General features: G+C 38.9%; 1 protein-coding gene across 1 annotated transcript in view; it reads left to right on the forward strand.

The window, feature by feature from the left end:
* Positions 1-25217, forward strand: part of LOC145669649 (transmembrane 7 superfamily member 3-like) — an 80334-nt gene that overhangs the window by 26545 nt on the left and 28572 nt on the right. Inside the window, exons 2-6 of the mRNA XM_081737897.1 lie at positions 4250-4591; positions 17660-17931; positions 19572-19758; positions 23120-23287; positions 24818-24970. Coding sequence (XP_081594023.1) covers positions 4250-4591; positions 17660-17931; positions 19572-19758; positions 23120-23287; positions 24818-24970 — 1122 coding nt within the window. The remainder of the gene's footprint in view (positions 1-4249; positions 4592-17659; positions 17932-19571; positions 19759-23119; positions 23288-24817; positions 24971-25217) is intronic.

Consider the following 25217-nt stretch of genomic DNA (forward strand, 5'->3'; position numbering starts at 1 on the left):
GCGCGAGGGCGAGGACAAGTTTCAACAGCGAGGGTGAGGGCGCGCGAGGGCGACGGACAATATCATTCGCAAGGGCGAGGGTGAACGAGGGCGAGGGCCAACTGCTACTGCGAGGGCGAGGGTGAGTGAGGTCGAAGTAAAATGAACATCTATGCTCCTGAATCGCAAAGTGGTCCTTCTGTTACAGGACAACGCTAAACCCCACGTGGCTAGGATGACCTGGGACACCATTCTACGCCTTAGATGGGAAAGATTGTTGTATCCGCCATACTCCCCGAACATCGCACCGTCCGATTATCACCTATTCCATCCCTTGGACAATCACCTTAGAAGACGTCAGTTCAAATCCCTAGTAGAAGTGCAAAATGCACTTGATACCTTCTTCGCTTCACGGCCCACCAAGTAGAGACCTGCACGGGCCGGGCTTGGGCGGGCCGACCCTGTTATTTCTTTGGGCTTGGGCGGGCCGACACTGTTATTTCTTTGGGCCGGGCTGCGCTTGGGCTGGCCGACACTGGTTTCTCTTCAGGTCGGATTGGCCTGGGGCCGATCAATTGCAATTCTTTAATAATTATTGACTTCCGTTAAACGATAGTTGGAATAAAGCTAAACGTTGAAGAAGTGTGTCCGTGAAAAATGTTACAAAGAATGCAATAGCTATTTACAGTTTATGTTGCTTAGCGGCTCCATTTTCACTATAGAGGATTGCAGGCATTATGCGGTAAACTGAACTCTGACCCTGACCTTTGCTGAACTCAAAATAGAACAAGAAGGGGTGGAAATATTTTGCCTGTCGCTAAACAATATTGCCATCTTCACTTTATGCTAAAAATCAATTAAGTTAGATTTTTGCTTCAGGGAATAAAGTTTTTGTTCTCTCGATGACAGGCAAAGTTCTAGGAGGCAATGGTACCATTCGGGAGGCAAGCGTCAGGTTGTAAACCAGAGTTTAGAAAAGGTTTCTGAGGTTAGGTCAAATTTAGTACTAAATTTTGAGAAAGATTGGGGCTCGAGCTAATTTTTTTTAAAAAATTATCGGGCCCGGGCCGGGCTTGGGCCAAGAATTTTAAAAACCTTATCGGGCCGGGCCTAGGTACGTTCGGGCTGGATTGGGCTCGGGCCGAAAAATTCGGCCCGTGCAGGTCTCTACCACCAAGTTGTATCGCGATGGAATCCATGGTCTTCCAGAACGTTGGCAGAAGGTCGTCGATGTTGATGGGAACTATTTTTGATCTTCCAGGTACATCTTGGGTAACATCAATGTTAAAGGTGGAGGGTGAAAAAGCGACAGAATTCCTTTTTTTCCTTTTACATGTAGAACAGTAATATCAGGTATTTAAGAGTAATAAAAGAAAATGTGTCATTAACAAATTCAATCCGTTTAATTGTTGATATTCGATTGCGAACGAAAACCCTTGTTGCTATCTGGTAATTTTTAGTCCGGTTCAGATGTGTAGAAAAGTCTGTTGCGGGTCCGCAGCCGAAAACTGTATTGCGGACTCGCGCGAGCCGGAAATACATTGGTTCTTATCATTCATGCCACACGAGCACTTTCCCGCGCGACTCTGCTGCGGTCCTGCAGCGGGCAGGAATTGGGTTGCGGGGACTGCTGGCTCGCAGCGAGTCCGCACAGGTGTAGCTGGTCGGCAAACCATTGCTGGCAATGAGTCAAGCCACACGAGCAGACTTTCCCGCGCCCGCAGAAATGGAAAGCGAAAAACTGGACATAGAACTATTCATTAACAAAATACAAAAATATCCCGAGATATGGAATTTAAAGTGTGAAAAATATCGAGACCGAAATAAAAAATCGAGAGGCATGGAACAAGATGTGTGGGAAGAAGAAAGAACAGCATTGATATGTATTATTATTACTTTTTAATGTGAGAATCTAATATTCATGTTGTGTTAGTAGTGACATAATAACACCTTAAAACTAGAGTCAAGTTATCGTTAAGTGTTAATTGTTTTGCTTTCCGTTTCTTTGGTTTTCTTTTTGCTTTGTTTTGTTTTTGTTTATCGATCTCTTGTCTGTGGTTGTCCTCACCTTCCCTTTCCTTGTTTTCTTCCTTTTTCATTTACTTGTGAAATAAAGGATACGAAAATATAAAAAGAAAAAATAAACATTCCCCATGATGATACCTCGCCGGTTTTGTATCGCCACTTGTAACAGAGCATTATACTTTAGGTGAAGGTCACGTATTATATAGTTTCTGTGCTGAAACGGGACGCTGAAGTCCAAAACAACCATCAACATAATAGAACAGAAAAGAAACAAAAAACATCGTTTTTCGGCTGACAATTTGTCGTTTATTGTTTGCGTATTATTAGATTTAACACGAGAGTTAGTTGAACATCAGGATATTCGAGGTTAAAAACGTGCGAATGTGTAAGAAAAATAATATTGGTTCTCGTATAATTGATATTATTGTGTACATCGTTGCTATTTTAGAGATAGCAACTGAATGTTTCTTGACATAAAGAACAACTTAAAACCTTGCCCTGACACTCTACCTATGTAGCTTACAAAATAATAAGCCCATCTTTTTCTGTTTTCGTTTGCTGCGTTGCCTCGTTGTTGTCCATGTTTCGTTTGCTGTCCATCCTTTTATAGTTATACGTAAAATATTTGAGCCACCTGATGCCCTCTGATGATTGCATTTCAATAAAAGTGTAATTACAAAACCCCACTACATACTCTATTTTTGGCATAAATTTTGAACTCCCCTATCCACTTAGACTCTTAAATAAATAAGTGGAGATTTTGATATATAAATGACCGCCCTTCCTCTTTTAGCAGTGGAATATACGAAAGCCTTGAAACATGTTCCATTGTTTTATGTAAGACTTCATATTTGGTATTCTTATCTTTAACTTTAGAGACTCTCACACACGGCACTATGTGAATAAATAAAGAAAAATGTTACAATTATAAAAATATTCCCCTTTTCCCACCTTAGAGGGGACTATTCGGAAACACAAAATCAAATATTTTTATTTAAGAGTTCACATTCGGAATTTCACATCTCCAGTTTAAGTGAATCCTCACATTGAACACTTTCAATATATAAAGGGAAATTTCACTATTATAGAAATGGAATGAAATCTTTGAGTTTTACGTCCAACGATTATGCCGGGCAGGCTAAAGGAAACGGTGAAGATGAGAGTGAATGAAATGGTAGAATGAATAAAGTGGGAGCAAACGGGAGAACCCGAGAAAACCCAAGCATACGGTGTTTGTCTACCACAAAGCCCACTTAAAGCGAACTGGGATCGAACCAGGAACGCCACGCACCAGGGGTGAACGCACTACCACTGACCTATCGCGACCCCACTACCATAGAAATCCCCTTCCTCCTCTTCAAGAGAAAAACATTCGAAACGCTGGAACCTGTGCTCTGTTATTTTTATTTAGGGGTTTACATTCCGAATTTTACATCTCTAACCGAAGTGAATTCTCACATTCGGCTCTTTGTGAATAAATAAAGGAAAATTTTACTGTTACTGAAATGCTTCTCTTACCCTCTTAGGAGCAAGATATTTAGAAACGCTCAAATAAATGTCTAATTTTTAATTTATAGTTGCCAACATATGCCAAAAATTGAAATTAGTCACGTGACAGTTAATCCACGCTAGTGGACACTAATAACAACTGAAAATGTCTATGAATAGATCTCGGAATGTCTTACTTTCTGTATTCATACAAATAGTTAATATAATTAGCCTACATTTAATGTAACAGATAACATTTGAATTGGTGGCATCGGAAGTCTTATGATAGTACCTTCTGCTTTAATTTTATCACTTAACTTGTTATCGTTAAGAGTTCATCAAACGAAGTGCTGCTAATGCGAAAATAATTTTAAAAACTTCTCTTTGTCATTGCGTAAGTCAATAAACATGGAAGACAATTGTAGCTGAAAATAAAAAAAAAAACTGCTTTCTATGTTGGACTGAAACGCCCGTCCGAGTTCGTTGCGAGCCCGCAGCATACTTTTCTGCTCGTCTAAACCGAGCCTTATTTCCTTCCCCGTAAAGGAGTGTAAAATTTCCAGACTTTACTGCTCCCTTTCCTCCGTAACTCCCTGAATTCCTACTTTTTCTCCTTCAAATGTTTTTAATATTGTCGAATTATATCCAGTTGGACACAATTACATTTTAAACTTCATACTGCTTTGTTGACTTTGCTTTTTTTAAAAAAAAATAAAAAATAAAATCCAATAAGTACTACTTTTTCTTCTCTTTTCAGACGGATTTAACATAACATTCTCAAGTGTGGATTTTATTATATCGTCAGATGGAGTTATATTAGAGAGGGAAGAAGTACTCCCACCACGAAGTGTGGTTACTCTAAGTTCAGAGGGTCCCATCCCAAGAACTGTGCACTTTATAATGTTTCAGGTTCATTCTTACCTGTACAATGTGACTATATCGTACAATAGGACACTGAGCCCTGGAAATTACGTTCAGGGAACGAATGTTGGTTTAGTGTCTGTTTTAGGAAATGAAGATTTGGCCGAAGTTCACGTAATGAATCCAAGCTCTAGAAATATTTCAGTCTTAATTGCAGTCTTGGCTTATGATGTTGATGGTAAGTACTTTTGGCTTTGTGCAGTAGACTCTCAATAATCCAGACTCTTACAAGGGAACATCTTATATTGATAGTAGCATTGTCCAATCGAACAATGCGCAATCGATAGAGGACTGAAGAAAAGTGATAAATCCAAAGTTTTACGGGCCGACACCCAGAAACACAGAAGAAACAGAGGAAAGAAGGACCTAGAATCATGTGAAGATAGCAATGCAAAAGATACACTGACAAAGAAAGAACTTCAAAACGGTTAAAATAATTAAAATGACAAAACGGTTAAAGTAATCAAAATGAGAAAACGGTTAAAGTAATCAAAATGACATTTACACAACAGTATAGTAAGCATACATTGTGCCCGCAGACATGCTCAATAACATATGTAATGCAGGGTTGCCAGTGTTGCCAACTGACCGTCCGTTATTTTTGTACTTCAGTGATTATATTCTTGTTTGTGGTCTCATATTTTGGTTTCAATTAGTTCGAGTCGTCTACTGTATGCATTCTTCTACATCCAAGATTCATATAGGAATTCTTATAGGCCCATCTTCAAACGTAGGCAACACTGCACATCAAGACTTCACAGGTATGGTTAACTCATAATTAGATTTTCTAGATGTTATATTTTGTGTTCCGTGCCATTTGACAAAACTTTATTTTGCGGTCAGTTGGCAACATCGCGTTACATATGATGTTGTTGAGCATGTCTGTGGGCACAATGCTTGCTTACTATAATGCGCAAATGTCATTTGCTTACTTTAACCATTTTGGAGTTCTTTCTGTCAGTGTATATTTTGCATTGCTATCTTTACATGATTCTAGATCCTTCTTTCCTCTGAATCTTCTGTGTTTCTGAGTGTCGGCCCGTAAAACTTTGGATTCCTCACTATTCTTAAGACCTCTATCGATTGCGCATTGTTTGATTGGGTAATGCTACTATCAGTATAAGATTTTTCCCTATTAGTAACCCCTTCAAATATTGGATCTTTATAATTGCGAAAGGGTGACGCTTACAGAGCAGCTTCATTTATTAGGCATTGATTGCCATTTCATCTGCACATTTCTTTGCTTGCCATTTCAATTACGAACACCAATCCCGGACTCGCTTATGATTGATGGAGTCTGCAAATTACTGACTTCCTTATATTGAGATGAGCGTTCACTTAGCCCGACCCTACTTCTGAGTCCGGTGTGTTGTTTACTGTGTTGCGTAAAAGAAAATTGAAGTGAAAAAAAAATAGAAGATACAGTAAAACCTGTCTTTAGCGGAATTGAACGGGTCTCATTATAAGTTTTCGTTAAAGATAGGTTTCCGGTTAACGATAGTAAACCTTTCCAAAAAAAAAAAAAAAAAAAGTGCATACATATAATTGACATACTGAGATAATATAAGATGCTGTACGGACCTTAGTTAATTTACAGTATTTATTTCTACTACGAATTAACACACGTTAAATTAATTTTTACAATACTTAGGGAAGGTTCTCTGTACATATCGTTGCTTGTCTGCCCAATTTTGCTTGACAGAATCTTGATATGTCTTTAGCCTACACTTTTCTTCCAACTCAATGCGTTATTTCTCTTCTTCCTCCCATCGCTTCTCCTTTCCGTAGAATATAATTCTCATTTAAAGCATGTATATCCGTCGTATCTGCTTCGGTTTACAGATCAGTGTCTGTTTTGATATATATAACTTCTCATAGGATGTCTAAAAACTTTTAAAGTGATGCACTTCGAAACTTGAAATTTTTCGTTAAGATGCTTATTTTGATTTCCGTTGTCTGCGTAATACAGTTTCCGTTCAATGAAGGGGATTTAACACGATATTCGCTAGTAACTTCATGTGACCGAGAAATATTTCTGTTTAATAAAGGGTCCGTTGAAGACAGGTTTTACTATATTAAAAAATTGTAGAATCTTTTTTTTTTTTTTTTTTTTTGAGTTGGTGAGAGGAGTGTTTTTTGTTAACTTAGCTTCTATACTTGTTCCTTTTTGTGTGTGTGTGTCTTCCTGGACCATGTGTTTTTGTCGCCGGGAATGATGTTTCGTTGCACCTCCCACTCCCCTTCACCACGACGGCGCCACCTTGATCATACGGATGAGGACGTGCATACAGGATTGCTAGAGGAATAGCGTTAGTTCTTCCTGTGTAAACGCTCCGGTGCGATGCTGGGGTAATCCCACAGAATTCTCACTTGTAGCTTTTTTTTTTTTTTTTAAGTCATCTTTGCGGGTACAAAAGAGTCCTTCATTTCGGGTCGAGGTAGGAGTGGACGGTTCCTGAAAACGTAACCGCGGTTTCGGTTTGCCACTTAAACCGGTTTGGAACGGTTAACCGAACAGAACCGTTTCCAAACCGTACCGAACCGAACCGAACCGCTCACAAACCGAACCGAACCGTTCAGAAAGCGAACTCAACTGTCGTTAAACCGAACCAAAGAGTTTGAAACGTGGTTTCGTTTACTATTGGCAAAAGCGAACTCCGTCAAAGCGAAATCTGCTGTGTTCAAATGGAGCTGAATTTAATCTTTAACTCACCCCTAACATATGACCAGTTAGCAGATTTGTGTATATAGTCCGCGTCATCCGAATTGGCGTGAGGCATCAGCCAATAAGCTCGCAGTTCGCTGTTACTAAACCTTCAGGAAGGAATCGAATCATTCATAATTGTCCACAAATACGAACAAAATTAATTATGAGCGATTAGATTCCTCCCTGAAGGTTTAGTAACAGGGCACTGCAAGCTTATTGGCTGATGCCACACGCCAATTCGGAATATAATAAAATATTTTTATGTGCCAAAATTTTTATGTGTAAACAAATTGTATTGGACCATTGTAGATCATAATTTTGTTAAATTTTGTAATTAAATATTGCACTGTTATATACGAGTTGATATTGATCCAAACAATAATTTACAGAATTATGTTGTACGTAATAATATTTTCATGGACTTTGTTAGGGTTAGAGGTTGATGCATATTTATATTTAAAAATTAAATAATGGTCTTTTCCACTGTCCTTTACCTAGGGAACACTATCTCTTAGTCCTAGGAAGATGAAGTTTGGTAGGCAGTTAGTCTATTGCTTAAAGGGGTGGACTAATATAATATGCCTGTAAAATTTCCAAACGGTGGACTACGGAGTTTTTTTTTTTTTTTTTCACGATCAAAATAGCAAACCTCAAACCCCAGAATACCTAGAAATACGAAATTTTGTAGGTAGATACACTATTATTCAAAGGAATAACACAAATTGTTAAATTTTAGGTAGTTTTAATACTCACTTAAATACTATAACTGTAATGTTTCCATTGTGCGGTAATATTTCCTTCGTACTAAAATATGATTTAGTACTGTTAAAGTAATGTAGTTCCCAACTACCTCAGTCGATTGGCATGAGTATACGATTCTCATAATAAAATATCAATATATAAGAAACGAGTCAGCCTTTACTCAAAATTATTTATCTTTCCTTTAACGTTGTATTATATCAGGTAACGAAGGAAGTTCGTAAGGTTTTCGTCGGCCCACAAAAATCTTAAACACCCATGTTATTCTTCGAAATAATCGCCATTGGCTTCAATGACATGTTCGCAACAAGACACAAGTTTATAAGTGCCTATTTTGGAAAATAAAATCATTTTTTTTTTCTGGAGTCCAAAAATTGTGATATAGCCTTTGTGACATCGTCGAGTTTTCGGAACTGCTATTTCCGCAAGTGTTTAGCCATGGCGAAAAACAGGTAATAGTCCGATGGAGCAATGTTCGAGGCAGAACTCTCTAGCCCAATGTTTCGATCACCTCTTTAGTTGCATTTGCCGTATGAGGTTTGGCAAGATCGTGCAGAAGAACTACTTTTCTGTTGACCAGTGCTAGCTGCTTCTGGAGCAGTGGAACTGAAACTTTTTTGAATTGTGACGAGTAGACCTTGGCTGTTATGGTTTTTTTTTTTTTTTTTTTTCGCTTTCTAGATATTCATAGTGGACTATGCCAACGCTGATCCACCAAACACATAGCATCACCTACTTTTGTTGAATGTCCGGTTTAGCAGCCAATGAGACCGAACCTGAAGTCGTCCAATTATGTTTCCTCTTCCAGTTATCATACATGATCAATTTTTCGTCATATATCAAGATTTGGTCCAGGAACGAGGCTTTATTATGGCGAGACAGCAACGATAAGCAGATGTTTAAGCGTTGAGCATGTTTTCCTCGGACAGAAATGACTGTTCTTGGTTGCATACCTGCTCAAAAAGTACTAGTAAAGACGTTGTACAAGAATTCACTGAAACCGTCACGTCACTACAATGTAAAAATACGTACAACACAAGCCGATAGATAACAGAAAATAAAGAAATTCCGATTGCTGATCTACACATATTAATGACATCCGAATGATATTAATGTCGATCTGTTACTACTGCTACGTATTTCGTAATGTACATACTCGTCTGTCATTGTCTTTAGTATCTTTACAAGAAACAACGAAACTACGACAAGTTGATATTTGTTTAGTTCTTTTGTTATTGTATTTGTCTGTTGCATTGTGCGTGCGCTGGAGTCATTACACATGAGTGAATGAGCTGGGTTGTTCGTCACGTGGGAAAGAACGGAGATGGACACTATGGACAGTTAAATTGAATCCTTCTTTGATTGGTAGTTCTGCTCGTATTTTTCTCATCAACCATTTCATAAGGAAAAACTACGTATATCATTTCTTTTAAAGGCTTCATTCGTTTATTTGGATCCATTAGAGTGCATTGCACCTCTAATTTGGATATATTGTGTTGTGTGTGTGTTTCTTTAATCAGCGGAACCTTGTTTGTGACATTAAGTGTGCCTTAGAGGAGGGCGATACGGTATTTGTTAATGTGTTGAATAAGATATTAAGGTACTACATTTGACGTAATAGTGGTGTGTGCACCTTTTTGTCTTGTGGTGTGGTATCTTCTCCGTCTCGATATAGGTCTTATACATTTTCTAATCGGTACACACAAATATCATTCTCTGACAGAACAGTTGCACTAAGTTGCAATCTCGTTACCTTCCATTCTGGACAGTGAACACAATGGCGAGGGAACATCTACCATTTCCGACTTTAATTTCGCTTTATTTCATCGCCATACGGTGTGCATGTCCAACGACTGTGATTACAGAGGTACTGGAGGAGTACACACGTGAGGAATTGGCAGACATTCATCTGGCATACGGGAAAGCGGACGGTATGGCCGTGTGGTACAACGGCTGTACAGACAACAGTTTCCTAATCTTAGAATCCCACATTACGCAACTTTCTCCAGTGTAGATCACAAATTACAAGAAACGATTGCTGGAAGCACACAAGCCCAATGCTGAACAAAAAGAACTGTACGGACTATGGCTTTTGAGGAGGAAGTTCTTTCTCGAGATCAGAGAAACCCGTCCACCAGCACACGGGTAGTAGCTGCTGAACTTAACACCCATCATCGGCAGGTGTGGAACGTTTTTCATGAAAATAAGATGTTCTCTTCCACGTCCAAAGGGTGAATGCATTACACGTCGCTGATTATACACGTAGGCGGGAGTTTGCCCAGTAGCTACGCGAACAGCTTGCTAATAAACCCCACTTCATGTCTCGTATTCTCTTCACAGATAAAACTACGTTTTCCCGTAGTGGAATGTTTAACACTCACACTCAACATTTGTGGTCTGAGGCAAACCCATATGGAATGTCAGTCGTGGGAATCGTGGGTGGAATTCAGGTGTTCTGTGAATTGTGGGAAGGAGGAATCGTTGATAATTCTCATCAGACCGTACCTACTACCACAATGCCTGACCGTGGTACCTAATGCCACAATGGGAGTATTGAATTTTTTTTGGAAAAGGTTCTGCCTGAACTACTAGAGACTGTGCCACTAGCTGTACATCGAAATATCTGGTTTATGCACGACGGTGATCCAGCAGATTTCGCGCGGAAGTGCGAAATTGCCTCAACGCATCCTTTCCGAACAAGTGGATCGGCAGAGAAGGACCGGTAACCTGGCCACCTGACCTTAACCCCTCAGATTTCTTTTCCTGGGGCCATATGAAACAACTAATCCACGCGACGCCCGTGCAATCAGAGGATTTGGTTACTCGAATTGTTGCTGCAGCGTGGAGATTCAGGAAATGCCAGGAGTGTTTAAACCCTCCGTCCCTTCGTCACCGCTGTAACCTTTGCATTGAAGTGCCGGGTCGAAACTTTGAACACCTTTTGTAGTGTCCGTTCTGACAACCATCCTCTTTTCATGTAAGCAAAGATTCCCCTCTGTACCTTGCTCCCTACAACTCCCTTCGGTATGCAGTCCCATTATACTATTTGGGACCAGAAATGTCGGCTCTTGTTACAGCACGTACAAATATCGCAAATATAATGAATATTTTGTTTCACGTCCGTCAGTTTAGAACATTGATTGAGTAAGAAACATACTGTAGTCGCGTTTGTGTGATGTACTGTTCCAAATGAATGTGCTAAAACAGTTATATGTATTATTATTATTATTATTACGCATTCTTTTTTGTCTTTTAATAGTAGACCTCTAGTTCTTGTTCAGTTACTGTAGTTGTAAAGGTAGACGCGTTCTCAAAGGCGTTGCGATATCATTAATATGAGCAGATCAGTAATCGGAATTTCTTTATTTTCTGTTACTTATTGGCTTGTGTTGTACGTATTTTTACATTCTAGTGATGTGACGTTTCCAGTGAATTCTTGTACAACGACTTTACTAGTACTTTTTGTGGAGATATGCAACCACGCACAGTAATTTTTACCTCATCCACCATCTTTAGTCTGCGTGTAGTATTGGCCTGCCACGTAGTATTATTTCCAGGCAGTGAGACGTCCTTTACATGTGTTTGTCCACTCAATTTACGTCATAAAATAGAGAATCCCAATAACGTCCTCTGGGGAATCCTCTGCGCCTTCATTGCACAAATCTGAAAACTGCAAATTTGGATAGAGCAGGTTAGGATCCTTTGACGGTATCATGCCGCATCACATCTACGATCAGTAGTTTGTGCAATATTTAACTCTAAAATTTGTTTTCCCACATTTTCGGCAGTCTATAATATGTAAACGACGCACTTTTCACCCTATGTTCACTGGAACTTTTTTTGTTTGTTTGTTTTACTCTCAGGAATCAACCCTCTGCTTTTGTACGACGAATTTGGCGCCATACTGTATAACGTCATCAGAAATATTTTGACCACACTAACACGACAAAAGTAACTATTCTTAAAAACAGCACGAATTTTCTTGGTTACCTGATAATATAGCGCCAAGATATATTCCACATACAGGGCATAAAGCATGGGCCCCCTAGTCATTTCAGGATGAGTTTAATGTTTCATTTTAAACGTAGCTTCTCCTGCAATAGCATCCACCCTTCAAGTAACTGCTCCCCCTTCCAGTGTATATCTCCTAAATCCTCCCATGCCGTAAAGTTGTCTTCCAACTAATATTAACAAGGGAAGTATGAATGAGCTCATATCGAAACCTACCGTAAAATTTCACTCAGAGGAAGGAAGTCCCACAGAAAGACCACACACAAAAAAGCAGCTCCTTAAATTCTAGCCCAAAATCATGTATCATATTGCCCTATTCCTATTTACAAAACTTGACCTGAATTCAAGATGGCTGCTGTCAAGGTTCACCTTACCGTACGACTTCCCCTTAGGTATAGTATGTACCCACATTGTTGTTATTGACTTTTTATTATTAACATTCCGTTTACAAGGGATGGTACTGAACGTATTGTGCAATTGTCGACATGGATACGCGACATTTCAGTCTGCCATTTTGGTTGATTCCACTTCGAAAACGCAGCTGTTTTTTTGTGTGTGGTCTTTCTGTGGGACTTCCTTTCTCTAAGTGAAATTTTAGGTAGGTTTCGGTATGAGCTCATTCATACTTCCCTTGTAAGAGTTTTATTCCAATTTCCAAAGCATCAGTAAAAGTACCCACACAGTACGAACCCTCAATTGTTTCAGCATTATTATAATGTCTGGGTGGACGGCTCCTAATAACGCAATTGCATTTCCATCGATTTCGAATATTGAACTGAAATCGAACAAAACAATCCTCAAAAAGGGCACAACAGCTCTTAAACCGAACCGAACTATTCTACAAACCAAACCGAACCGTTTCGAAACCGAACCAAACCTTTCCCAAATCGAACCGAACCGGTTTGAAGTCCAAAACGATTGAATCGGTTTAAAACTACAAACCGAACCGAAATCAGTTAACCGGTTCTTGGAACACCCGTAGGTCGGGGCTCATCTTCTTGTAAAAGAACCAATTCTGATGTGAGATCGAAGCTCGACCTACTGCAGAGAATGCATAAAAAACAGGTAGTTTTATGTCGAGATTTCTTTAGTCCAATGCCTTAGCCTTGTACTTAAAAAAAGGTGTACTTAAGTGCGAATGCTGAATCTAACTGCCCAAGTGATATTAAGGGCTTGTTCCCTTTTCTTATAAACATAAATGTTGCATACAGAGACGTCCGAAAATTACGAAATGAAGCATGTTAAAGTAGCACAAATCCAAAATAAGAAGTGGAATGAATTGCTTCCAACGCAGTCACTGATTGTTAATTTCAACATACCACGCTTCCGAAATTTGCGAAGGCTCTATTTTATCGTCTAAAATTCGACCATACATTTCTAGTCCTCTTCAAAGTTTTAGTATCAATATTTGGGGCACAGCAGCACGTCATGTAATGCAAACGCTACTATTTGTGCGAATTGTACCTACAGAAATCATGCTGCGCAACCCTCTGCAGTGCCCAATCCCTGTGCGTTAACTATAAGGGTGATCAATTTGTTTAATCTAGGAACTGTCCAGCCTTCTAATCAGAGAACTCATGGTTGTCGAGAAAGATTCAGCTACTGATGGTAAATATCGGTCAAAAGAGCCTCATTTCTTGCTATCTTTGCTTCTGTTGCCGCTATATCTCGGAAATCTTTGTCGACTCAGGCATGTGAGGCCAAGTTAGGAGTCGCTTCATCGATTAATTCTAAAACGGAAACCCACTCGTTTTATGCAGCGCTTCTTATTGGTGGTCTCACCCCCATATTCATTCGCTATATATTGCTAGCATCAAATTAAATTCAGCCATGAGGCATATATTTTGCTCTCTTTCAGAGCAAACTCAAATCTGTCAAGTCGCAAGTACTTTTGGATTTACTAAAATCCGGTATAATGGAGGACAAACTGGTGGTTAGCGAGTGGACGATAGTTGACTTACGAGACAAAATTCGCCTTAAACGGTTATGTTGGTTGCAATGTGTCTTTTTCTTCAGTGGAACATAAACGGCTTCAGTGATCACCTTGAGAAACTGATACAACTGGTCTCTGACCATTCAGTAGCTGGCGTTATCGTGCAGAAAACTCATTTTCATCCAGCGCAGTCTTTGTTTTATCACCGCACACTCTCCATATTAATGATAAGCACACTGATGGTGGACCTCGGTCGGCGTCGTTATCGGTGTATTGAACATTGCATTGCTAACATTTTAAACAAATTTTTAATTTGGAAGCAGTTGAGGTGCGAGCCTTATTTCCTTGCCCAATGCGATCTGTACCCTTTATGGTAGCCGATCTGGTTCAGCTTTATCATCAACGCGAGCCTCCCGTGTTTATTATCGAAGATATGAATGCATACTACTGCCTGTGGGCTTAATCCCAAACTGAACCGTCAGACTAACGAAATTCCTTTAAGAGAGTGAGATAGACTACTCGTTCTCAACCTTTTAGAGACGCAAAAAAGGATGATGCCCTCCAAGTTCTAAAACCCATCAAAGTCTATGATTGAGTATGGGATGGCTTATGTGACAAATTAAATGCAAATGAGGCTTATAAACCACACCCGTTCTATCCATCCAAGCATCGTGTTTATTTACCACAAACATGAACGAAACGATTAGTTTGTGTGTTTATATGCCGCACTGCGGGCCGATCTCGAAAGGGTTAATGGTGGTTATCCTATTCACTTTTCTACTGCTCTTGGTAATTACTTATATACTGACCTCTTCCTCTATAGTGATTCTTACCCTCACTGATTCTTTAATATGGAGAGTGTACCAGATCTCTAGTATTGATCATTTTCCTGTCTTAACTGAAAGTTGGTCAGTATCCGATTCATCTTGTTTTCCACACTTCAACCTGAAGCGTGCTACTTAGCCAATATTTCGAGAGCTTAGCAAACAGTCTTTCCTGATATAGGGATAACTGTATGTACTGTTGTAGAGCTATTTAAGCTGTTCATGCTATCCGGGGTTCCATTTTACGATGGAGAGAAGATAATCCAGAACGACAGAATCATGATCATCTGCGTACATTCCTGAGACTAACTTATCGTGCTGCTCTTTCTTGCCACTTTTGACCCGCACTGCACTACTGAAAATCTTCAGCAGTTTTCGCATTCTGTGGGCTCAATGATGATGTCGCATTTAATCTTCAAAGCGACAAAGCTGGAAATAACTTTTCGTCCTACAGCATTAGCATTTTCAGATTGACGACTTGACGTACTAAATGGCCACTGTTCGACTACTAGTATCCTTGCTTTGCAAATGGAGGCCTTCACTCCATTTCCGTGTCATCATCGATTATTAACGTAGTTCTTATCTTATCACAAAAGTGCTACATGTGATAGCATTTCCCTGGCATCTACAGTAACCGTCTATATAATAACTATTTGCAGTGCAGCAACAAGGTCGTTCAGAGTAGCTTTTCACTGAGTAATGTCATAATGTCAGTTGATATCAGGCGGAAGATTATTTATCAGATTTTGTATTTATTATTATTATTATTATTTAATTTCGTTTTTCCGTTTAAATACGAGGGACGTTCAAGTTATAACCGGACTTTCTTTCTTCTGTTATAAAGAGAAGACAACATGCGAATCAATTACCGATACTTTTCTTTTTCAAGGTTCTCCCCATGTACCCGCACACACTTGTCTCATCATTGTGAGAGAGCTCGTATCTCTGCGGCTTATAATTCTTTGAGACGCTCTTTCAGCCATTTCAGCACACACGTTTTGACTTCGTCGTCGGTGAGGAATTTTTGGCCTCCCAAGTGCTCCTTGAGGGGACCAAAAAGATGGAAGTCTCAAGGCGACAGATCGGGCCTATACGGGGATGGTTTGGTGATAGTTGTGGCCGTATGAGGACGCGCGTTGTCATGCAGGATGATGACGACATCCTTCACCTCTGTGGCCGATTTCTTCTCAAAGCCTCTTTGACTTTGGTCTGTAGGAAATTGCTGTAGTGCGTCACATAGATTGTGGCCCCGCGTGCCAAGAAATCTGTGCATATCATTCCGTCTTTGTCCCAGAATACAATCAGTATCACTTTGCCAGCAGATCCTTGTACCTTGCAGTTTTTTCGGCGGCGATGACTCTGGATGACTCCACTCCATGCTGGATATATTTGACTTCGGAGTATAATAATGCACCCAGCTCTCAACGTAGGTGATTATCTTTGAAAGGAAGCTCTCGCTTTCTCTCTGTTTGCTGCAAATGCTGAGACGAGACGTTTTCCCTACACTGCTTTTGGTCGAACGTTAGCATTTTGGGAACACATCTGGCTGTGATTATTCGAAAGTGAAGGTGTTCGTGGATGATCGTTTTCACACTTTCCATGTTAATGTTTGTGTTCGCACTCAGATTTCTCACACTGATACGTTGATTACTCAGAGTGAGCTGCTTCACCCGATGAAGGTTCGTTTCGTTGACTGCAGTAGCTCGGCATGGAGTACGGGCTACGTTGAGAGCGGATTCTCTTCCTGCCTTGAATTTTGAACACCACTCGTACACTTGCGAGTGAGAGACAGTTTCTTCGCCATATTGTGCACCTAATCTGAAGATTTCAACAGGTTTCACGCCTTTCTTCAGGAAGAACTTGATGATGCAGCACTGGGGCCATCAGCTTCACACTGCAACACCTGAAAAAAAGAAAGGAATTACTGTTGTAAATTGAACGTCTGTCGTATGTAAGTTGAAAATAAAATACTTAACAATATTAAATTACTTCTTATTGTCCATGTAGCGACCAACTTTTATTGACAGGTTAATAAGAGCTATATTCACGAAGAAATTATATGTCGACTAAAACCAGGAAATTCTTGTTATTGTTCAGTTCAAAATATTTTGTCGTCGCGAATTCTGTCGAGCAATTTGAAGCTTAAAATATATAAAACGATAATCATGCTTGTTGTAGTATATGGTTGCGAAACATGGTCGCTTACTCTGAGGGAAGTAAGAATAAGATCCTGAGACGAATATTCGAAGCCAAGAGGAACGGGAATGGTGAATAACAAAAACTGCATAACGAGGAACTGGATAATCATATCGTTCTCTATCGAGGTTTTCTTCAGGTTGTCTAAAAAATATTGAGCCTTTGGAGGTGAAAATTGATGATACATTTATTGAGATTTGAAGATAACATTACAAAACCACGTGTACGCCATTTTAATTGAAGACCTACCATTTTTCCGCAACACCGTAAACCCATCGCTATGGAACTCTCGTGGTCCAAAAAAATGGCACATGATTTCCACAGACCTCTTTTGAAATTAAACTAGCGCCATTCAGGGAGTTCTGCAAAGATTGAAAGAAATGACATTCGGATGGTGCCAGGTCCAGGCTATACGGTGAATGCATTAAAACCTTATAGCCAGGTACTCATTTTTTTGACGGGTCGTTAAAGATGTATGCGGTCGAATATTGTCAGGGTGGTTTACGACACCCTTTAATTTGACCAACTCCGGCTGTTTCGTTTGAATTCCTAGTGCACTTTTGCTAATTAACGGCAATACAGGTCAAGTCTATCATTCTTCCCGACGGCAGCAGCTCGTGAGAAATGATGCCCTTCCAACCCTTCCAGACGCAGAACATGACCTTTCTGGGTTTTAAGATACTAATGCCATCTCGTGTGTGAAAGATTTAATTTTTATTAGACTATTTGATATATAACGTAGAAGTTGGGTAAATTCAGTCTATTTTTAGTGTATAATTTATAATGGATTTTAACATTATGTTCTTTCCCCAAAAGATCCTGTACCTGGTGGATGTAACATGGAATTTTCAGTGCCAATCGCACCGTACCTTGTAGTGAAGTATACACCAGATATAATTAAAGTTGAATATCAGCCAGCTTCTCTGCCGTATTCAAGATTCCAAAAGCCTCCGCCCTGTGAGATTGGGAGCGTGGAACATGAAGTGTACCATTTGTACTTAACTGAGAGAGATTTTTCAAGTGAAACGTACTTCGAAGGCATAAAGAAGATGCTCACAATTAAACGAATCAAGGAGCATGGGAAATTAGTAAGTACATCGAGTTTCTATTTGGTAATTATTATTACATAAACAAACTAAGCTTCATTTCTATAAAATTGCTATTTCTATTTGCTTATCTCAGAGGTAGCCAAACTTGTTGATACAGTGATCTACCATAAACTATGAAAAATCTTTGGCGATCGACCTTAACCCTTTGACGATCTACCTATGTACAGTCAGCGACAAAAGTTATTTCCACTTGCTAAAATTTACTTTGGAAATAACGGTGGTATGGCTTGAACGTAGAGAAAATTACATTATTTTTATTTTACTGAAAACTATTCTGAAAATGTCCTTTCATTCTGAAGTTATTTTCGAAACTAATTTCATCAAATGGAATTTTTTTATCACTTTTACAAGGGAAGTCGGAATTAGGGTGGCCCAAAAGTGGGTATACAGTACCGTGCTGCATTTTATATCATTTTTTATTGTTATCCATCAGGTAGACTTAGTTTCTTTATTACTTGTTCTTAATGTGCTTTTATTTACATTTTAAGCTTGTAAGAACCGAAGCAAATAAACCTATAAGCTAGAATGTTATACTTGATCAATGCACGGGTGTATACCTACTAGGGATGCGCACAAGACAAGATTTGTGGCTGTCTCGTCTCGAAAATGTGCTGTAAAAGTGATGACTTGAAAAATGTATATTTCTCTATTGGAAGAGTCGTGTCTCGACCCGAATTTTGTCAGGAAAATCTTGTCTCGACTCGTCTCGTGCGCATCCCTAATACCTACTTTTATATATTTCATCTTTTGTAGACTGAAGTAAGATTTTCCAAATTGCCTTTCTTCATCAGACCAACACAAGTTGTGCACAAGCACGCACATTTATTTATCACTTGACATATCAAAAGGAAAATACTATATGTTCTTTTTTTTATTCGAAATAATTTTACCCCAATTGAAAATTACACACACACATACACAAAGATTGGTGTATAAGATAGTGAGCTTTTTCTAAAACGTGTCGCGATCTACCCGATACTTAGCAGCGATCGACTGTTTGGCCAGCTCTTGTCAATCTGTTTACGTGGTAGTGATCCGTTCTTCATATGCTTCCTACTACCTACGTCGTAGTGAACTTCTGTTCTTAAGATACTTGCCCTCCTACCCAGTGGCGGCTTCAGCGGGTAGGCCTACCCAAAAGTTTTGAAAATGTCTAAACGCTAAAAGATACAATAAAGAATAAATATATTTTCCACTATTTTTATATTAATGGTAGATAACTATTTAACAAATAGCATACAGCACTACGGTAAAAGTAATTTGCTACTGTAATCAATGAATAAAATTTGTATATGTATCCATAAGCGAGGGAGCGGACCTACCCAAAATTAAAATCCTAAAGCCACCCCTGCCCCTATCTACGTTGTAAGACGCCAACTATCCACTTTGGCTTCATCAGACGCTATCTAGTGTAACGATAGTGTCTGATGAAACCAAAGTGGATAGTTGGCGAAACTGTTACACGTTATTTTTATTTTATTTTCTATTTATTTATTTATTTATTTATTTTACATTTAACGTATTGTTTTGCTCAGCGAGTAGTTTAAATCAGATTTAAGTCTGTTAAATGCAAAGTTTGTACAATAGAAAATATTTCACTTTCTAATCTTTATTTACAGACCCCTGTGCCCGTTGAAGGGTCACAAATGAAAAGAATCTTCAGTGCATATGCTGGGACGGCATCTGTATTTGTTGCAATTGCAAAGACTGGTCGTTTCAATGGTGGACAGTCTGCAACGGCCTACGTTCCTTCTGTCTCCTATGGTTGTAGTATCCTGTTTTGGCCAAATACTTGTGAAGTTTTAAGTAAGTTTTTTCTTTCTTATTTCTTTTCCTTAAATAAGACTTCAGAAGAAAGAGTATATTTAACAGTAAGAGTATACACGAGGGCCATTCGATAAATAATATACATTAATTTATAATATGAAGCGTGAAACATTGCACAAGCGCTGCTTACATCACAGAACGTATAATGACGCGTTACTAGATGACATCCCAGATCCGGTCTTTTTTCTATAGTCGTATTGAAAGCTTCAGGGAATGCTTGTATATTGCAGTTTCTTACTGTAAAGTACAAGGAGCGATCACATTGTTTCGACCATAATAGAGAAACAGTGACACTAGGTTGGCATTGTTTTCACCATGTTCCCCATGTAACACTTCTTACATTGGTGCTCCAATGCCTGAATGTCTTGCCCCTCTAGTCATGAACCTACAGTCGCTGACCTCAGAATTACCAGAAAATTTCTGTCCATGTAAGTCATTCTTCAAATTTCGAACAAATGGAAAAGCACTGCAGGCCAAATCTGCGAAATATGGGGTGGGGCACCAATGCAAAAGATGCATCTGCGATAGCGACCTTTGCAGTGCGTGAGGACGGGTGCATTGTCCTATTCTTGATGTAATCGCGTAGCCATTTTAGTAGGTGCTAATGAATATATGATATATTTGTAGGTAGTTCACAAGAAGAACAACTTTGCAGTCTCAAAAAATCGAGGCCATCACCTTCTTGGTTGACGGTTACACTTATATATATATATTTATAAGTGGAGAATGCGGATGCGTTTCACTTGATACCTTGTCTTTTAGTCTCTGAGTCAAAGTGATATACCCAAATTTTAGTAATTACAAACCAGGCAAAAACTCGTCGATGTTAGCACGAAACTTGTTAAGAAATTCTTTACTGTAAGCTTTCGTGTGCGCTAGTGATCTACAGTGAGGTTTCTAGGGATCCATCTTGCAGGGTTTTTTTTTTTTTTTTTTTTTCATTTGCAGGAGCTGGTTACTCCGTTCTAATTATGGTTTGCATAATGCCATGTGATAGGCCACACATTTAAGCGACAACGGGTACTGACTCGACGATCTTGCAGTACAATGTCGGACTTTGTTGGTATTTTTGGTCATCGCGGTAGTTTTTGAAGCTCCATCTGCATAGTTATCTTCACACGACTCCATACCACACTTGAACTCACGACACTATCTCTTCACCATGCTATGTGATGGAGAAGAATGCTCTAGTGTGTCTACCAATCCCTCATAAATTTTGGATACCGGCCACTCCTTCACAAAATATTTGATAACCACTCTCACTTCAACCTTCTTCATTCTGGCGCGTTGTTATAACTTCATTTATTTAAACCAGTTCAATAAACTCCTGTAAAACTAAAACAGAACATTGTTCGTGCTTGAAATCCACAATGTAAGCGTACAAAGGATCACTAAATGATAAGATGAAAATTCATTCATAAATTATTTCTTTCTATGTTAGTGTCAGAGCAACCTGATCGCCCCTCGTACATATGTATATATTTAATAGAATAGTAAGCGGAAAGTAACAAACGGAGTTAGGTACTTACCATGTATAAAAATAACGCATTACTAAGACATATTCCCTAGTTTAAAATACAATGTTATGCTCTGTCATTACATCTCTATAAATAAATATATAATTAGTCTTGTTTGTCATTGCGTCACGGAAATATGAGGAATAGTTTAAAATGAATTTTTAAATAGTTTAAGCCCCTTTTGGTGCTGCTATTTCAAGTGTGCCCCTTTTGATGCTGCTATTGATGCGTATTTTCCAGTATCTCCCTTAAAAGAAGAAAGACAAGTTGCTGCGGCCAAGATCTTTTAATTGTTGGATGCTGAAGCGTTGCCACAATGAATTATTTCACGGATTTCACTGAACACTGTCTTGTTAGCTATTCTAAGTAGCCTACGATCTTCACTCGTCAAGACCAAATGACTGAATGACAAATTGGCAACATAGCTGAGGTCATTCACTTCTTTTCCCTAAGCAAAGGGAGGGTTTCTTCCGTAAGAGGCTGGTGGGGGGTGAGGCCGAAGAATGTTTCACATACTTTCCGAGGGCACACTTGAAATAGAAAAGCTCTAGTACAGTGCTATTCAACCTTTTTTTCTCACGTCCTCCTAGACACAGTTCTCCATCCAATTGTGTACCCCTGAAAGCTGTTTAAAAGAAATTTAATCGAAATTAACATATTAAACTTAATACACATATTCTGTTGATTATAAAGGGGGGGGGCAGGAGAGGCCCAACTAAAGGACAATCAGTGTGCCAATCAAAAGAAAGAAAGTGTACGTCCGAAAAAGTTAACATGGAAAATAAAAAAATAAAAAAATATGGGAGGCATCCAGTTCTACTGAGGGGAATTTTCCCCTTATCCTCCTTGATAATTCGCACACTGAGGACAATGTTAAAAATTCAAAAACTGAAAGTAACTTTAGAAGTAATCTGTTAATGAGATGACTGAGTTTGTTTCCGAGACGCCAACTCCTCGATTCTTGGTCGAATTTTCGAGAGTGCGAGAATCAGCGCTGATTCTGGATTCAAGCGATTTCTGTGCTTCGTTTTTATTGATGTTAATGCAGAGGAACACTGTTCACAGAAATATGTTGATGGAAATGGAACAAGTTGTAAAATAGCATTGTCACTTATTTCATTGTACTCTTTTTGAAAAGTAATACAAAAGTTACAAATTTACGAAGTATTAGGGATGCGCACGAGACAAGATTTGAGACTGTCTCGACTCGAAAATGTGCTGTAAAAGTGATGTCTCGACTCGAAAAATATATATTTTTCTATTGGAACAGCTGTGTCTCGACTCGAATTTTGTCAGGAAAATTCTGTCTCGACTCGACTCGAACGCATCCCTACAAAGTATCGAATTTCATTTGCAATGAACTGTCAACAGACATTTCCAACAGACCCCCAGAAGTAACATTAAGTACCCCTAAAAACATATTTGCAAACCCCCAGGGGTACGCGTATCCCCGATTGAATAGCACTGCTCTAGTACATATCTCGAACTGAATTTTGGCACACCTGTATGTATATAGTGTTCAGGGGTTAAGTTAAAACTTTAATATGCAAAAATCAGGAAGCATATTGTATCATTATAGGAATTCAGTTGGCGAGTATTTATATTCGCTGCATAGTGCAGTCCAGTTTTAAAATCTACAGTGTAATGTAATAGAAAAAGCAGAAAAAGCTTTCAGTAATGCAATAGAAAAATAATACATAGTTGTAACTCCATAACGAAAACAAGATGTGTAAATCTATAAAACAATACTGTAATCTCATAAAAATGCAAATACATTACGATATACGTATTTATACATTCCCTTTTTTATTTGTTTGTTTCAGCAACCGTCTTCTCCAAGATACTGTATGCATTAATATTTTTCCTTGGGATTTTCCTGTGCCTGTTGGGTCATAAGTTTTTTAAATCAGAAATGTTCCTGTTTGGTTTTATTTGTGGTAGTTTTATTTCGTACATCACGATCGGAGCCTACGGCACTATGAGCTATGGTGGTAAGTTGATACGATACATTGCTTGTATTGTTTTATTAAGAATGTATTTCCTGAAAATCTCCGAATCTAGCGTTATATTAAAAAAAAAAAGTTTTATCCAATGTGACATATTCTAAACTATCCCAAAATGATTACCATAGTCCAGTGTTTCTCAAACTGTGATTCTCGAGGTTCCCTTAGATTGAATTTTAGTCCAAATAACACAGATAAATTATAGATCAAGTAAATTAAGTTGTCATACCTACGAATTTCAGCTTCTAATTTCCTTTGAAGTAGGCCCCTTGAGAGTGAATACATTTGTTCCAACAGTCTTTCCATTATTGAAAACAATTCTGGAAATCCTCTTGTACTGTCGGTAGCAGATATCTCGTGATGTTGCTTATGTTGTCTTTCCTGCTCTGAAAAGAGCGACCTTTCAGTGAAAATTTGAGCTTGAGAAAAAATCAAAAGTCACAAGGAGCTATGTCTGGCGAGTAGGGAGTTTGATATTGCTGGGGAATTTGGTATGTTGTTTGGCCAAAAACTCTTGAACTGGGAGAGCAACGTGTGTTGTAGCATGAATCAAGTTGCGTAACTTTGAGGTAGTAAAATTGGATAATTATTTGACGTTCTGGAGCGTACTCGTGATGCACTATACCGTTGTGGTCAAACAGAACTCACCATGACCTTGGGCCGTCGTGCCTTCGTGTTCAGGGAGTCTTGAGATCTCCATTCAAAGGATTATTCTCCTGTTTCTGGATCATATACCCATAAACCCACGTTTCGTCTCCGGTAATAATAGATTTCAGAAAGAAGAAATATGAATTTAAACATTCCAGCAAATATATGGCAGGTTCAAAGCGCATTTGTCGCTTTCTAATTTTGTATGACAGTTAAACGTGATAACAATACAAGCTACACACACACATTCACGGAACAATGTGTAAAGGACTCCACCTGGTGGAGAGTATTGAGCACTATAACTTCAAGTAGATTATTTAAGTAGGAAGAAGATCATTTCACGTTAATCAGATCTAGAAATAATCCACATAAATGAACACATTTATTATCACAATGTAAGTAAAACTCTCTATCTTGTATTATACTGCTTAAGATCATTTGCAAAGGAAGGAAAAATGCCTAATATAGGTTAGTGGGACCTTTAAATCAAATCTGGGGAAATTTAGCCTTCTCCAAAGAGACGTGGCATTTTTTTAGTTTAACGTCGTACGGTTATGTGCCAAGTCTAAGGGAGATGGTGATGATGAGATGGATGATAATGGTGGAATGAGCAGAGCGGGAGGAAATGGGAGAACCCCGAGAAAACCCATGTACACTGTGTGTTTGTCCACCACAAAGCCCACTTGGCTGGGGCTGAGAACGAACCAATGACCACACATGCCAAAGATGAGCGTTCTACCACTGAACCACCAAGGCCTCAAGAGGATTTGCATACTTATGCCATAATGTAGATGTGTTTCTAATAAATAACCGACTGTGATACCACATGGAGAATTAATGTTCATTTTATTTTTATTTTATTTTTTTCAGAGCATGTAGCATTGTCTGTTACCATGGGAGTGGTATTTGGTGGTGTATGGCTAGCCTTTTGGTGGTTTGTAGGCATACCAATACTCTCAGTACTTCTAGTATTACTAGTACTGGGCTACTTGACAGCGGCTACAGTATTCTTTGCTGTTGTAGGTAAGTACTTGAGGAATCTAACAGTTTACCAGAGTATATTAATATCGATACCTTTTGTTCAAGTACGTCACGGATAATAGAAGTGATTTTTCGAGAACTAATGTGCTAAATGAATACTTTAATAAGTAGCAAGTTTGCTTTACGAATTAAATTCTTTGCTTTACGAATTAAATCATACCTTCCGTCCTTTATATCAGTGTCTCAGGCTGAAGGTCGAAGTCCCACAGGAGCGGTCTGGCCAGGTCGA

Source organism: Thermobia domestica, chromosome 14 (genome assembly GCF_964235325.1).
Source record: "Thermobia domestica chromosome 14, izTheDome1.hap1.1, whole genome shotgun sequence".
NCBI classification, from domain to species: Eukaryota; Metazoa; Arthropoda; class Insecta; order Zygentoma; family Lepismatidae; genus Thermobia; species Thermobia domestica.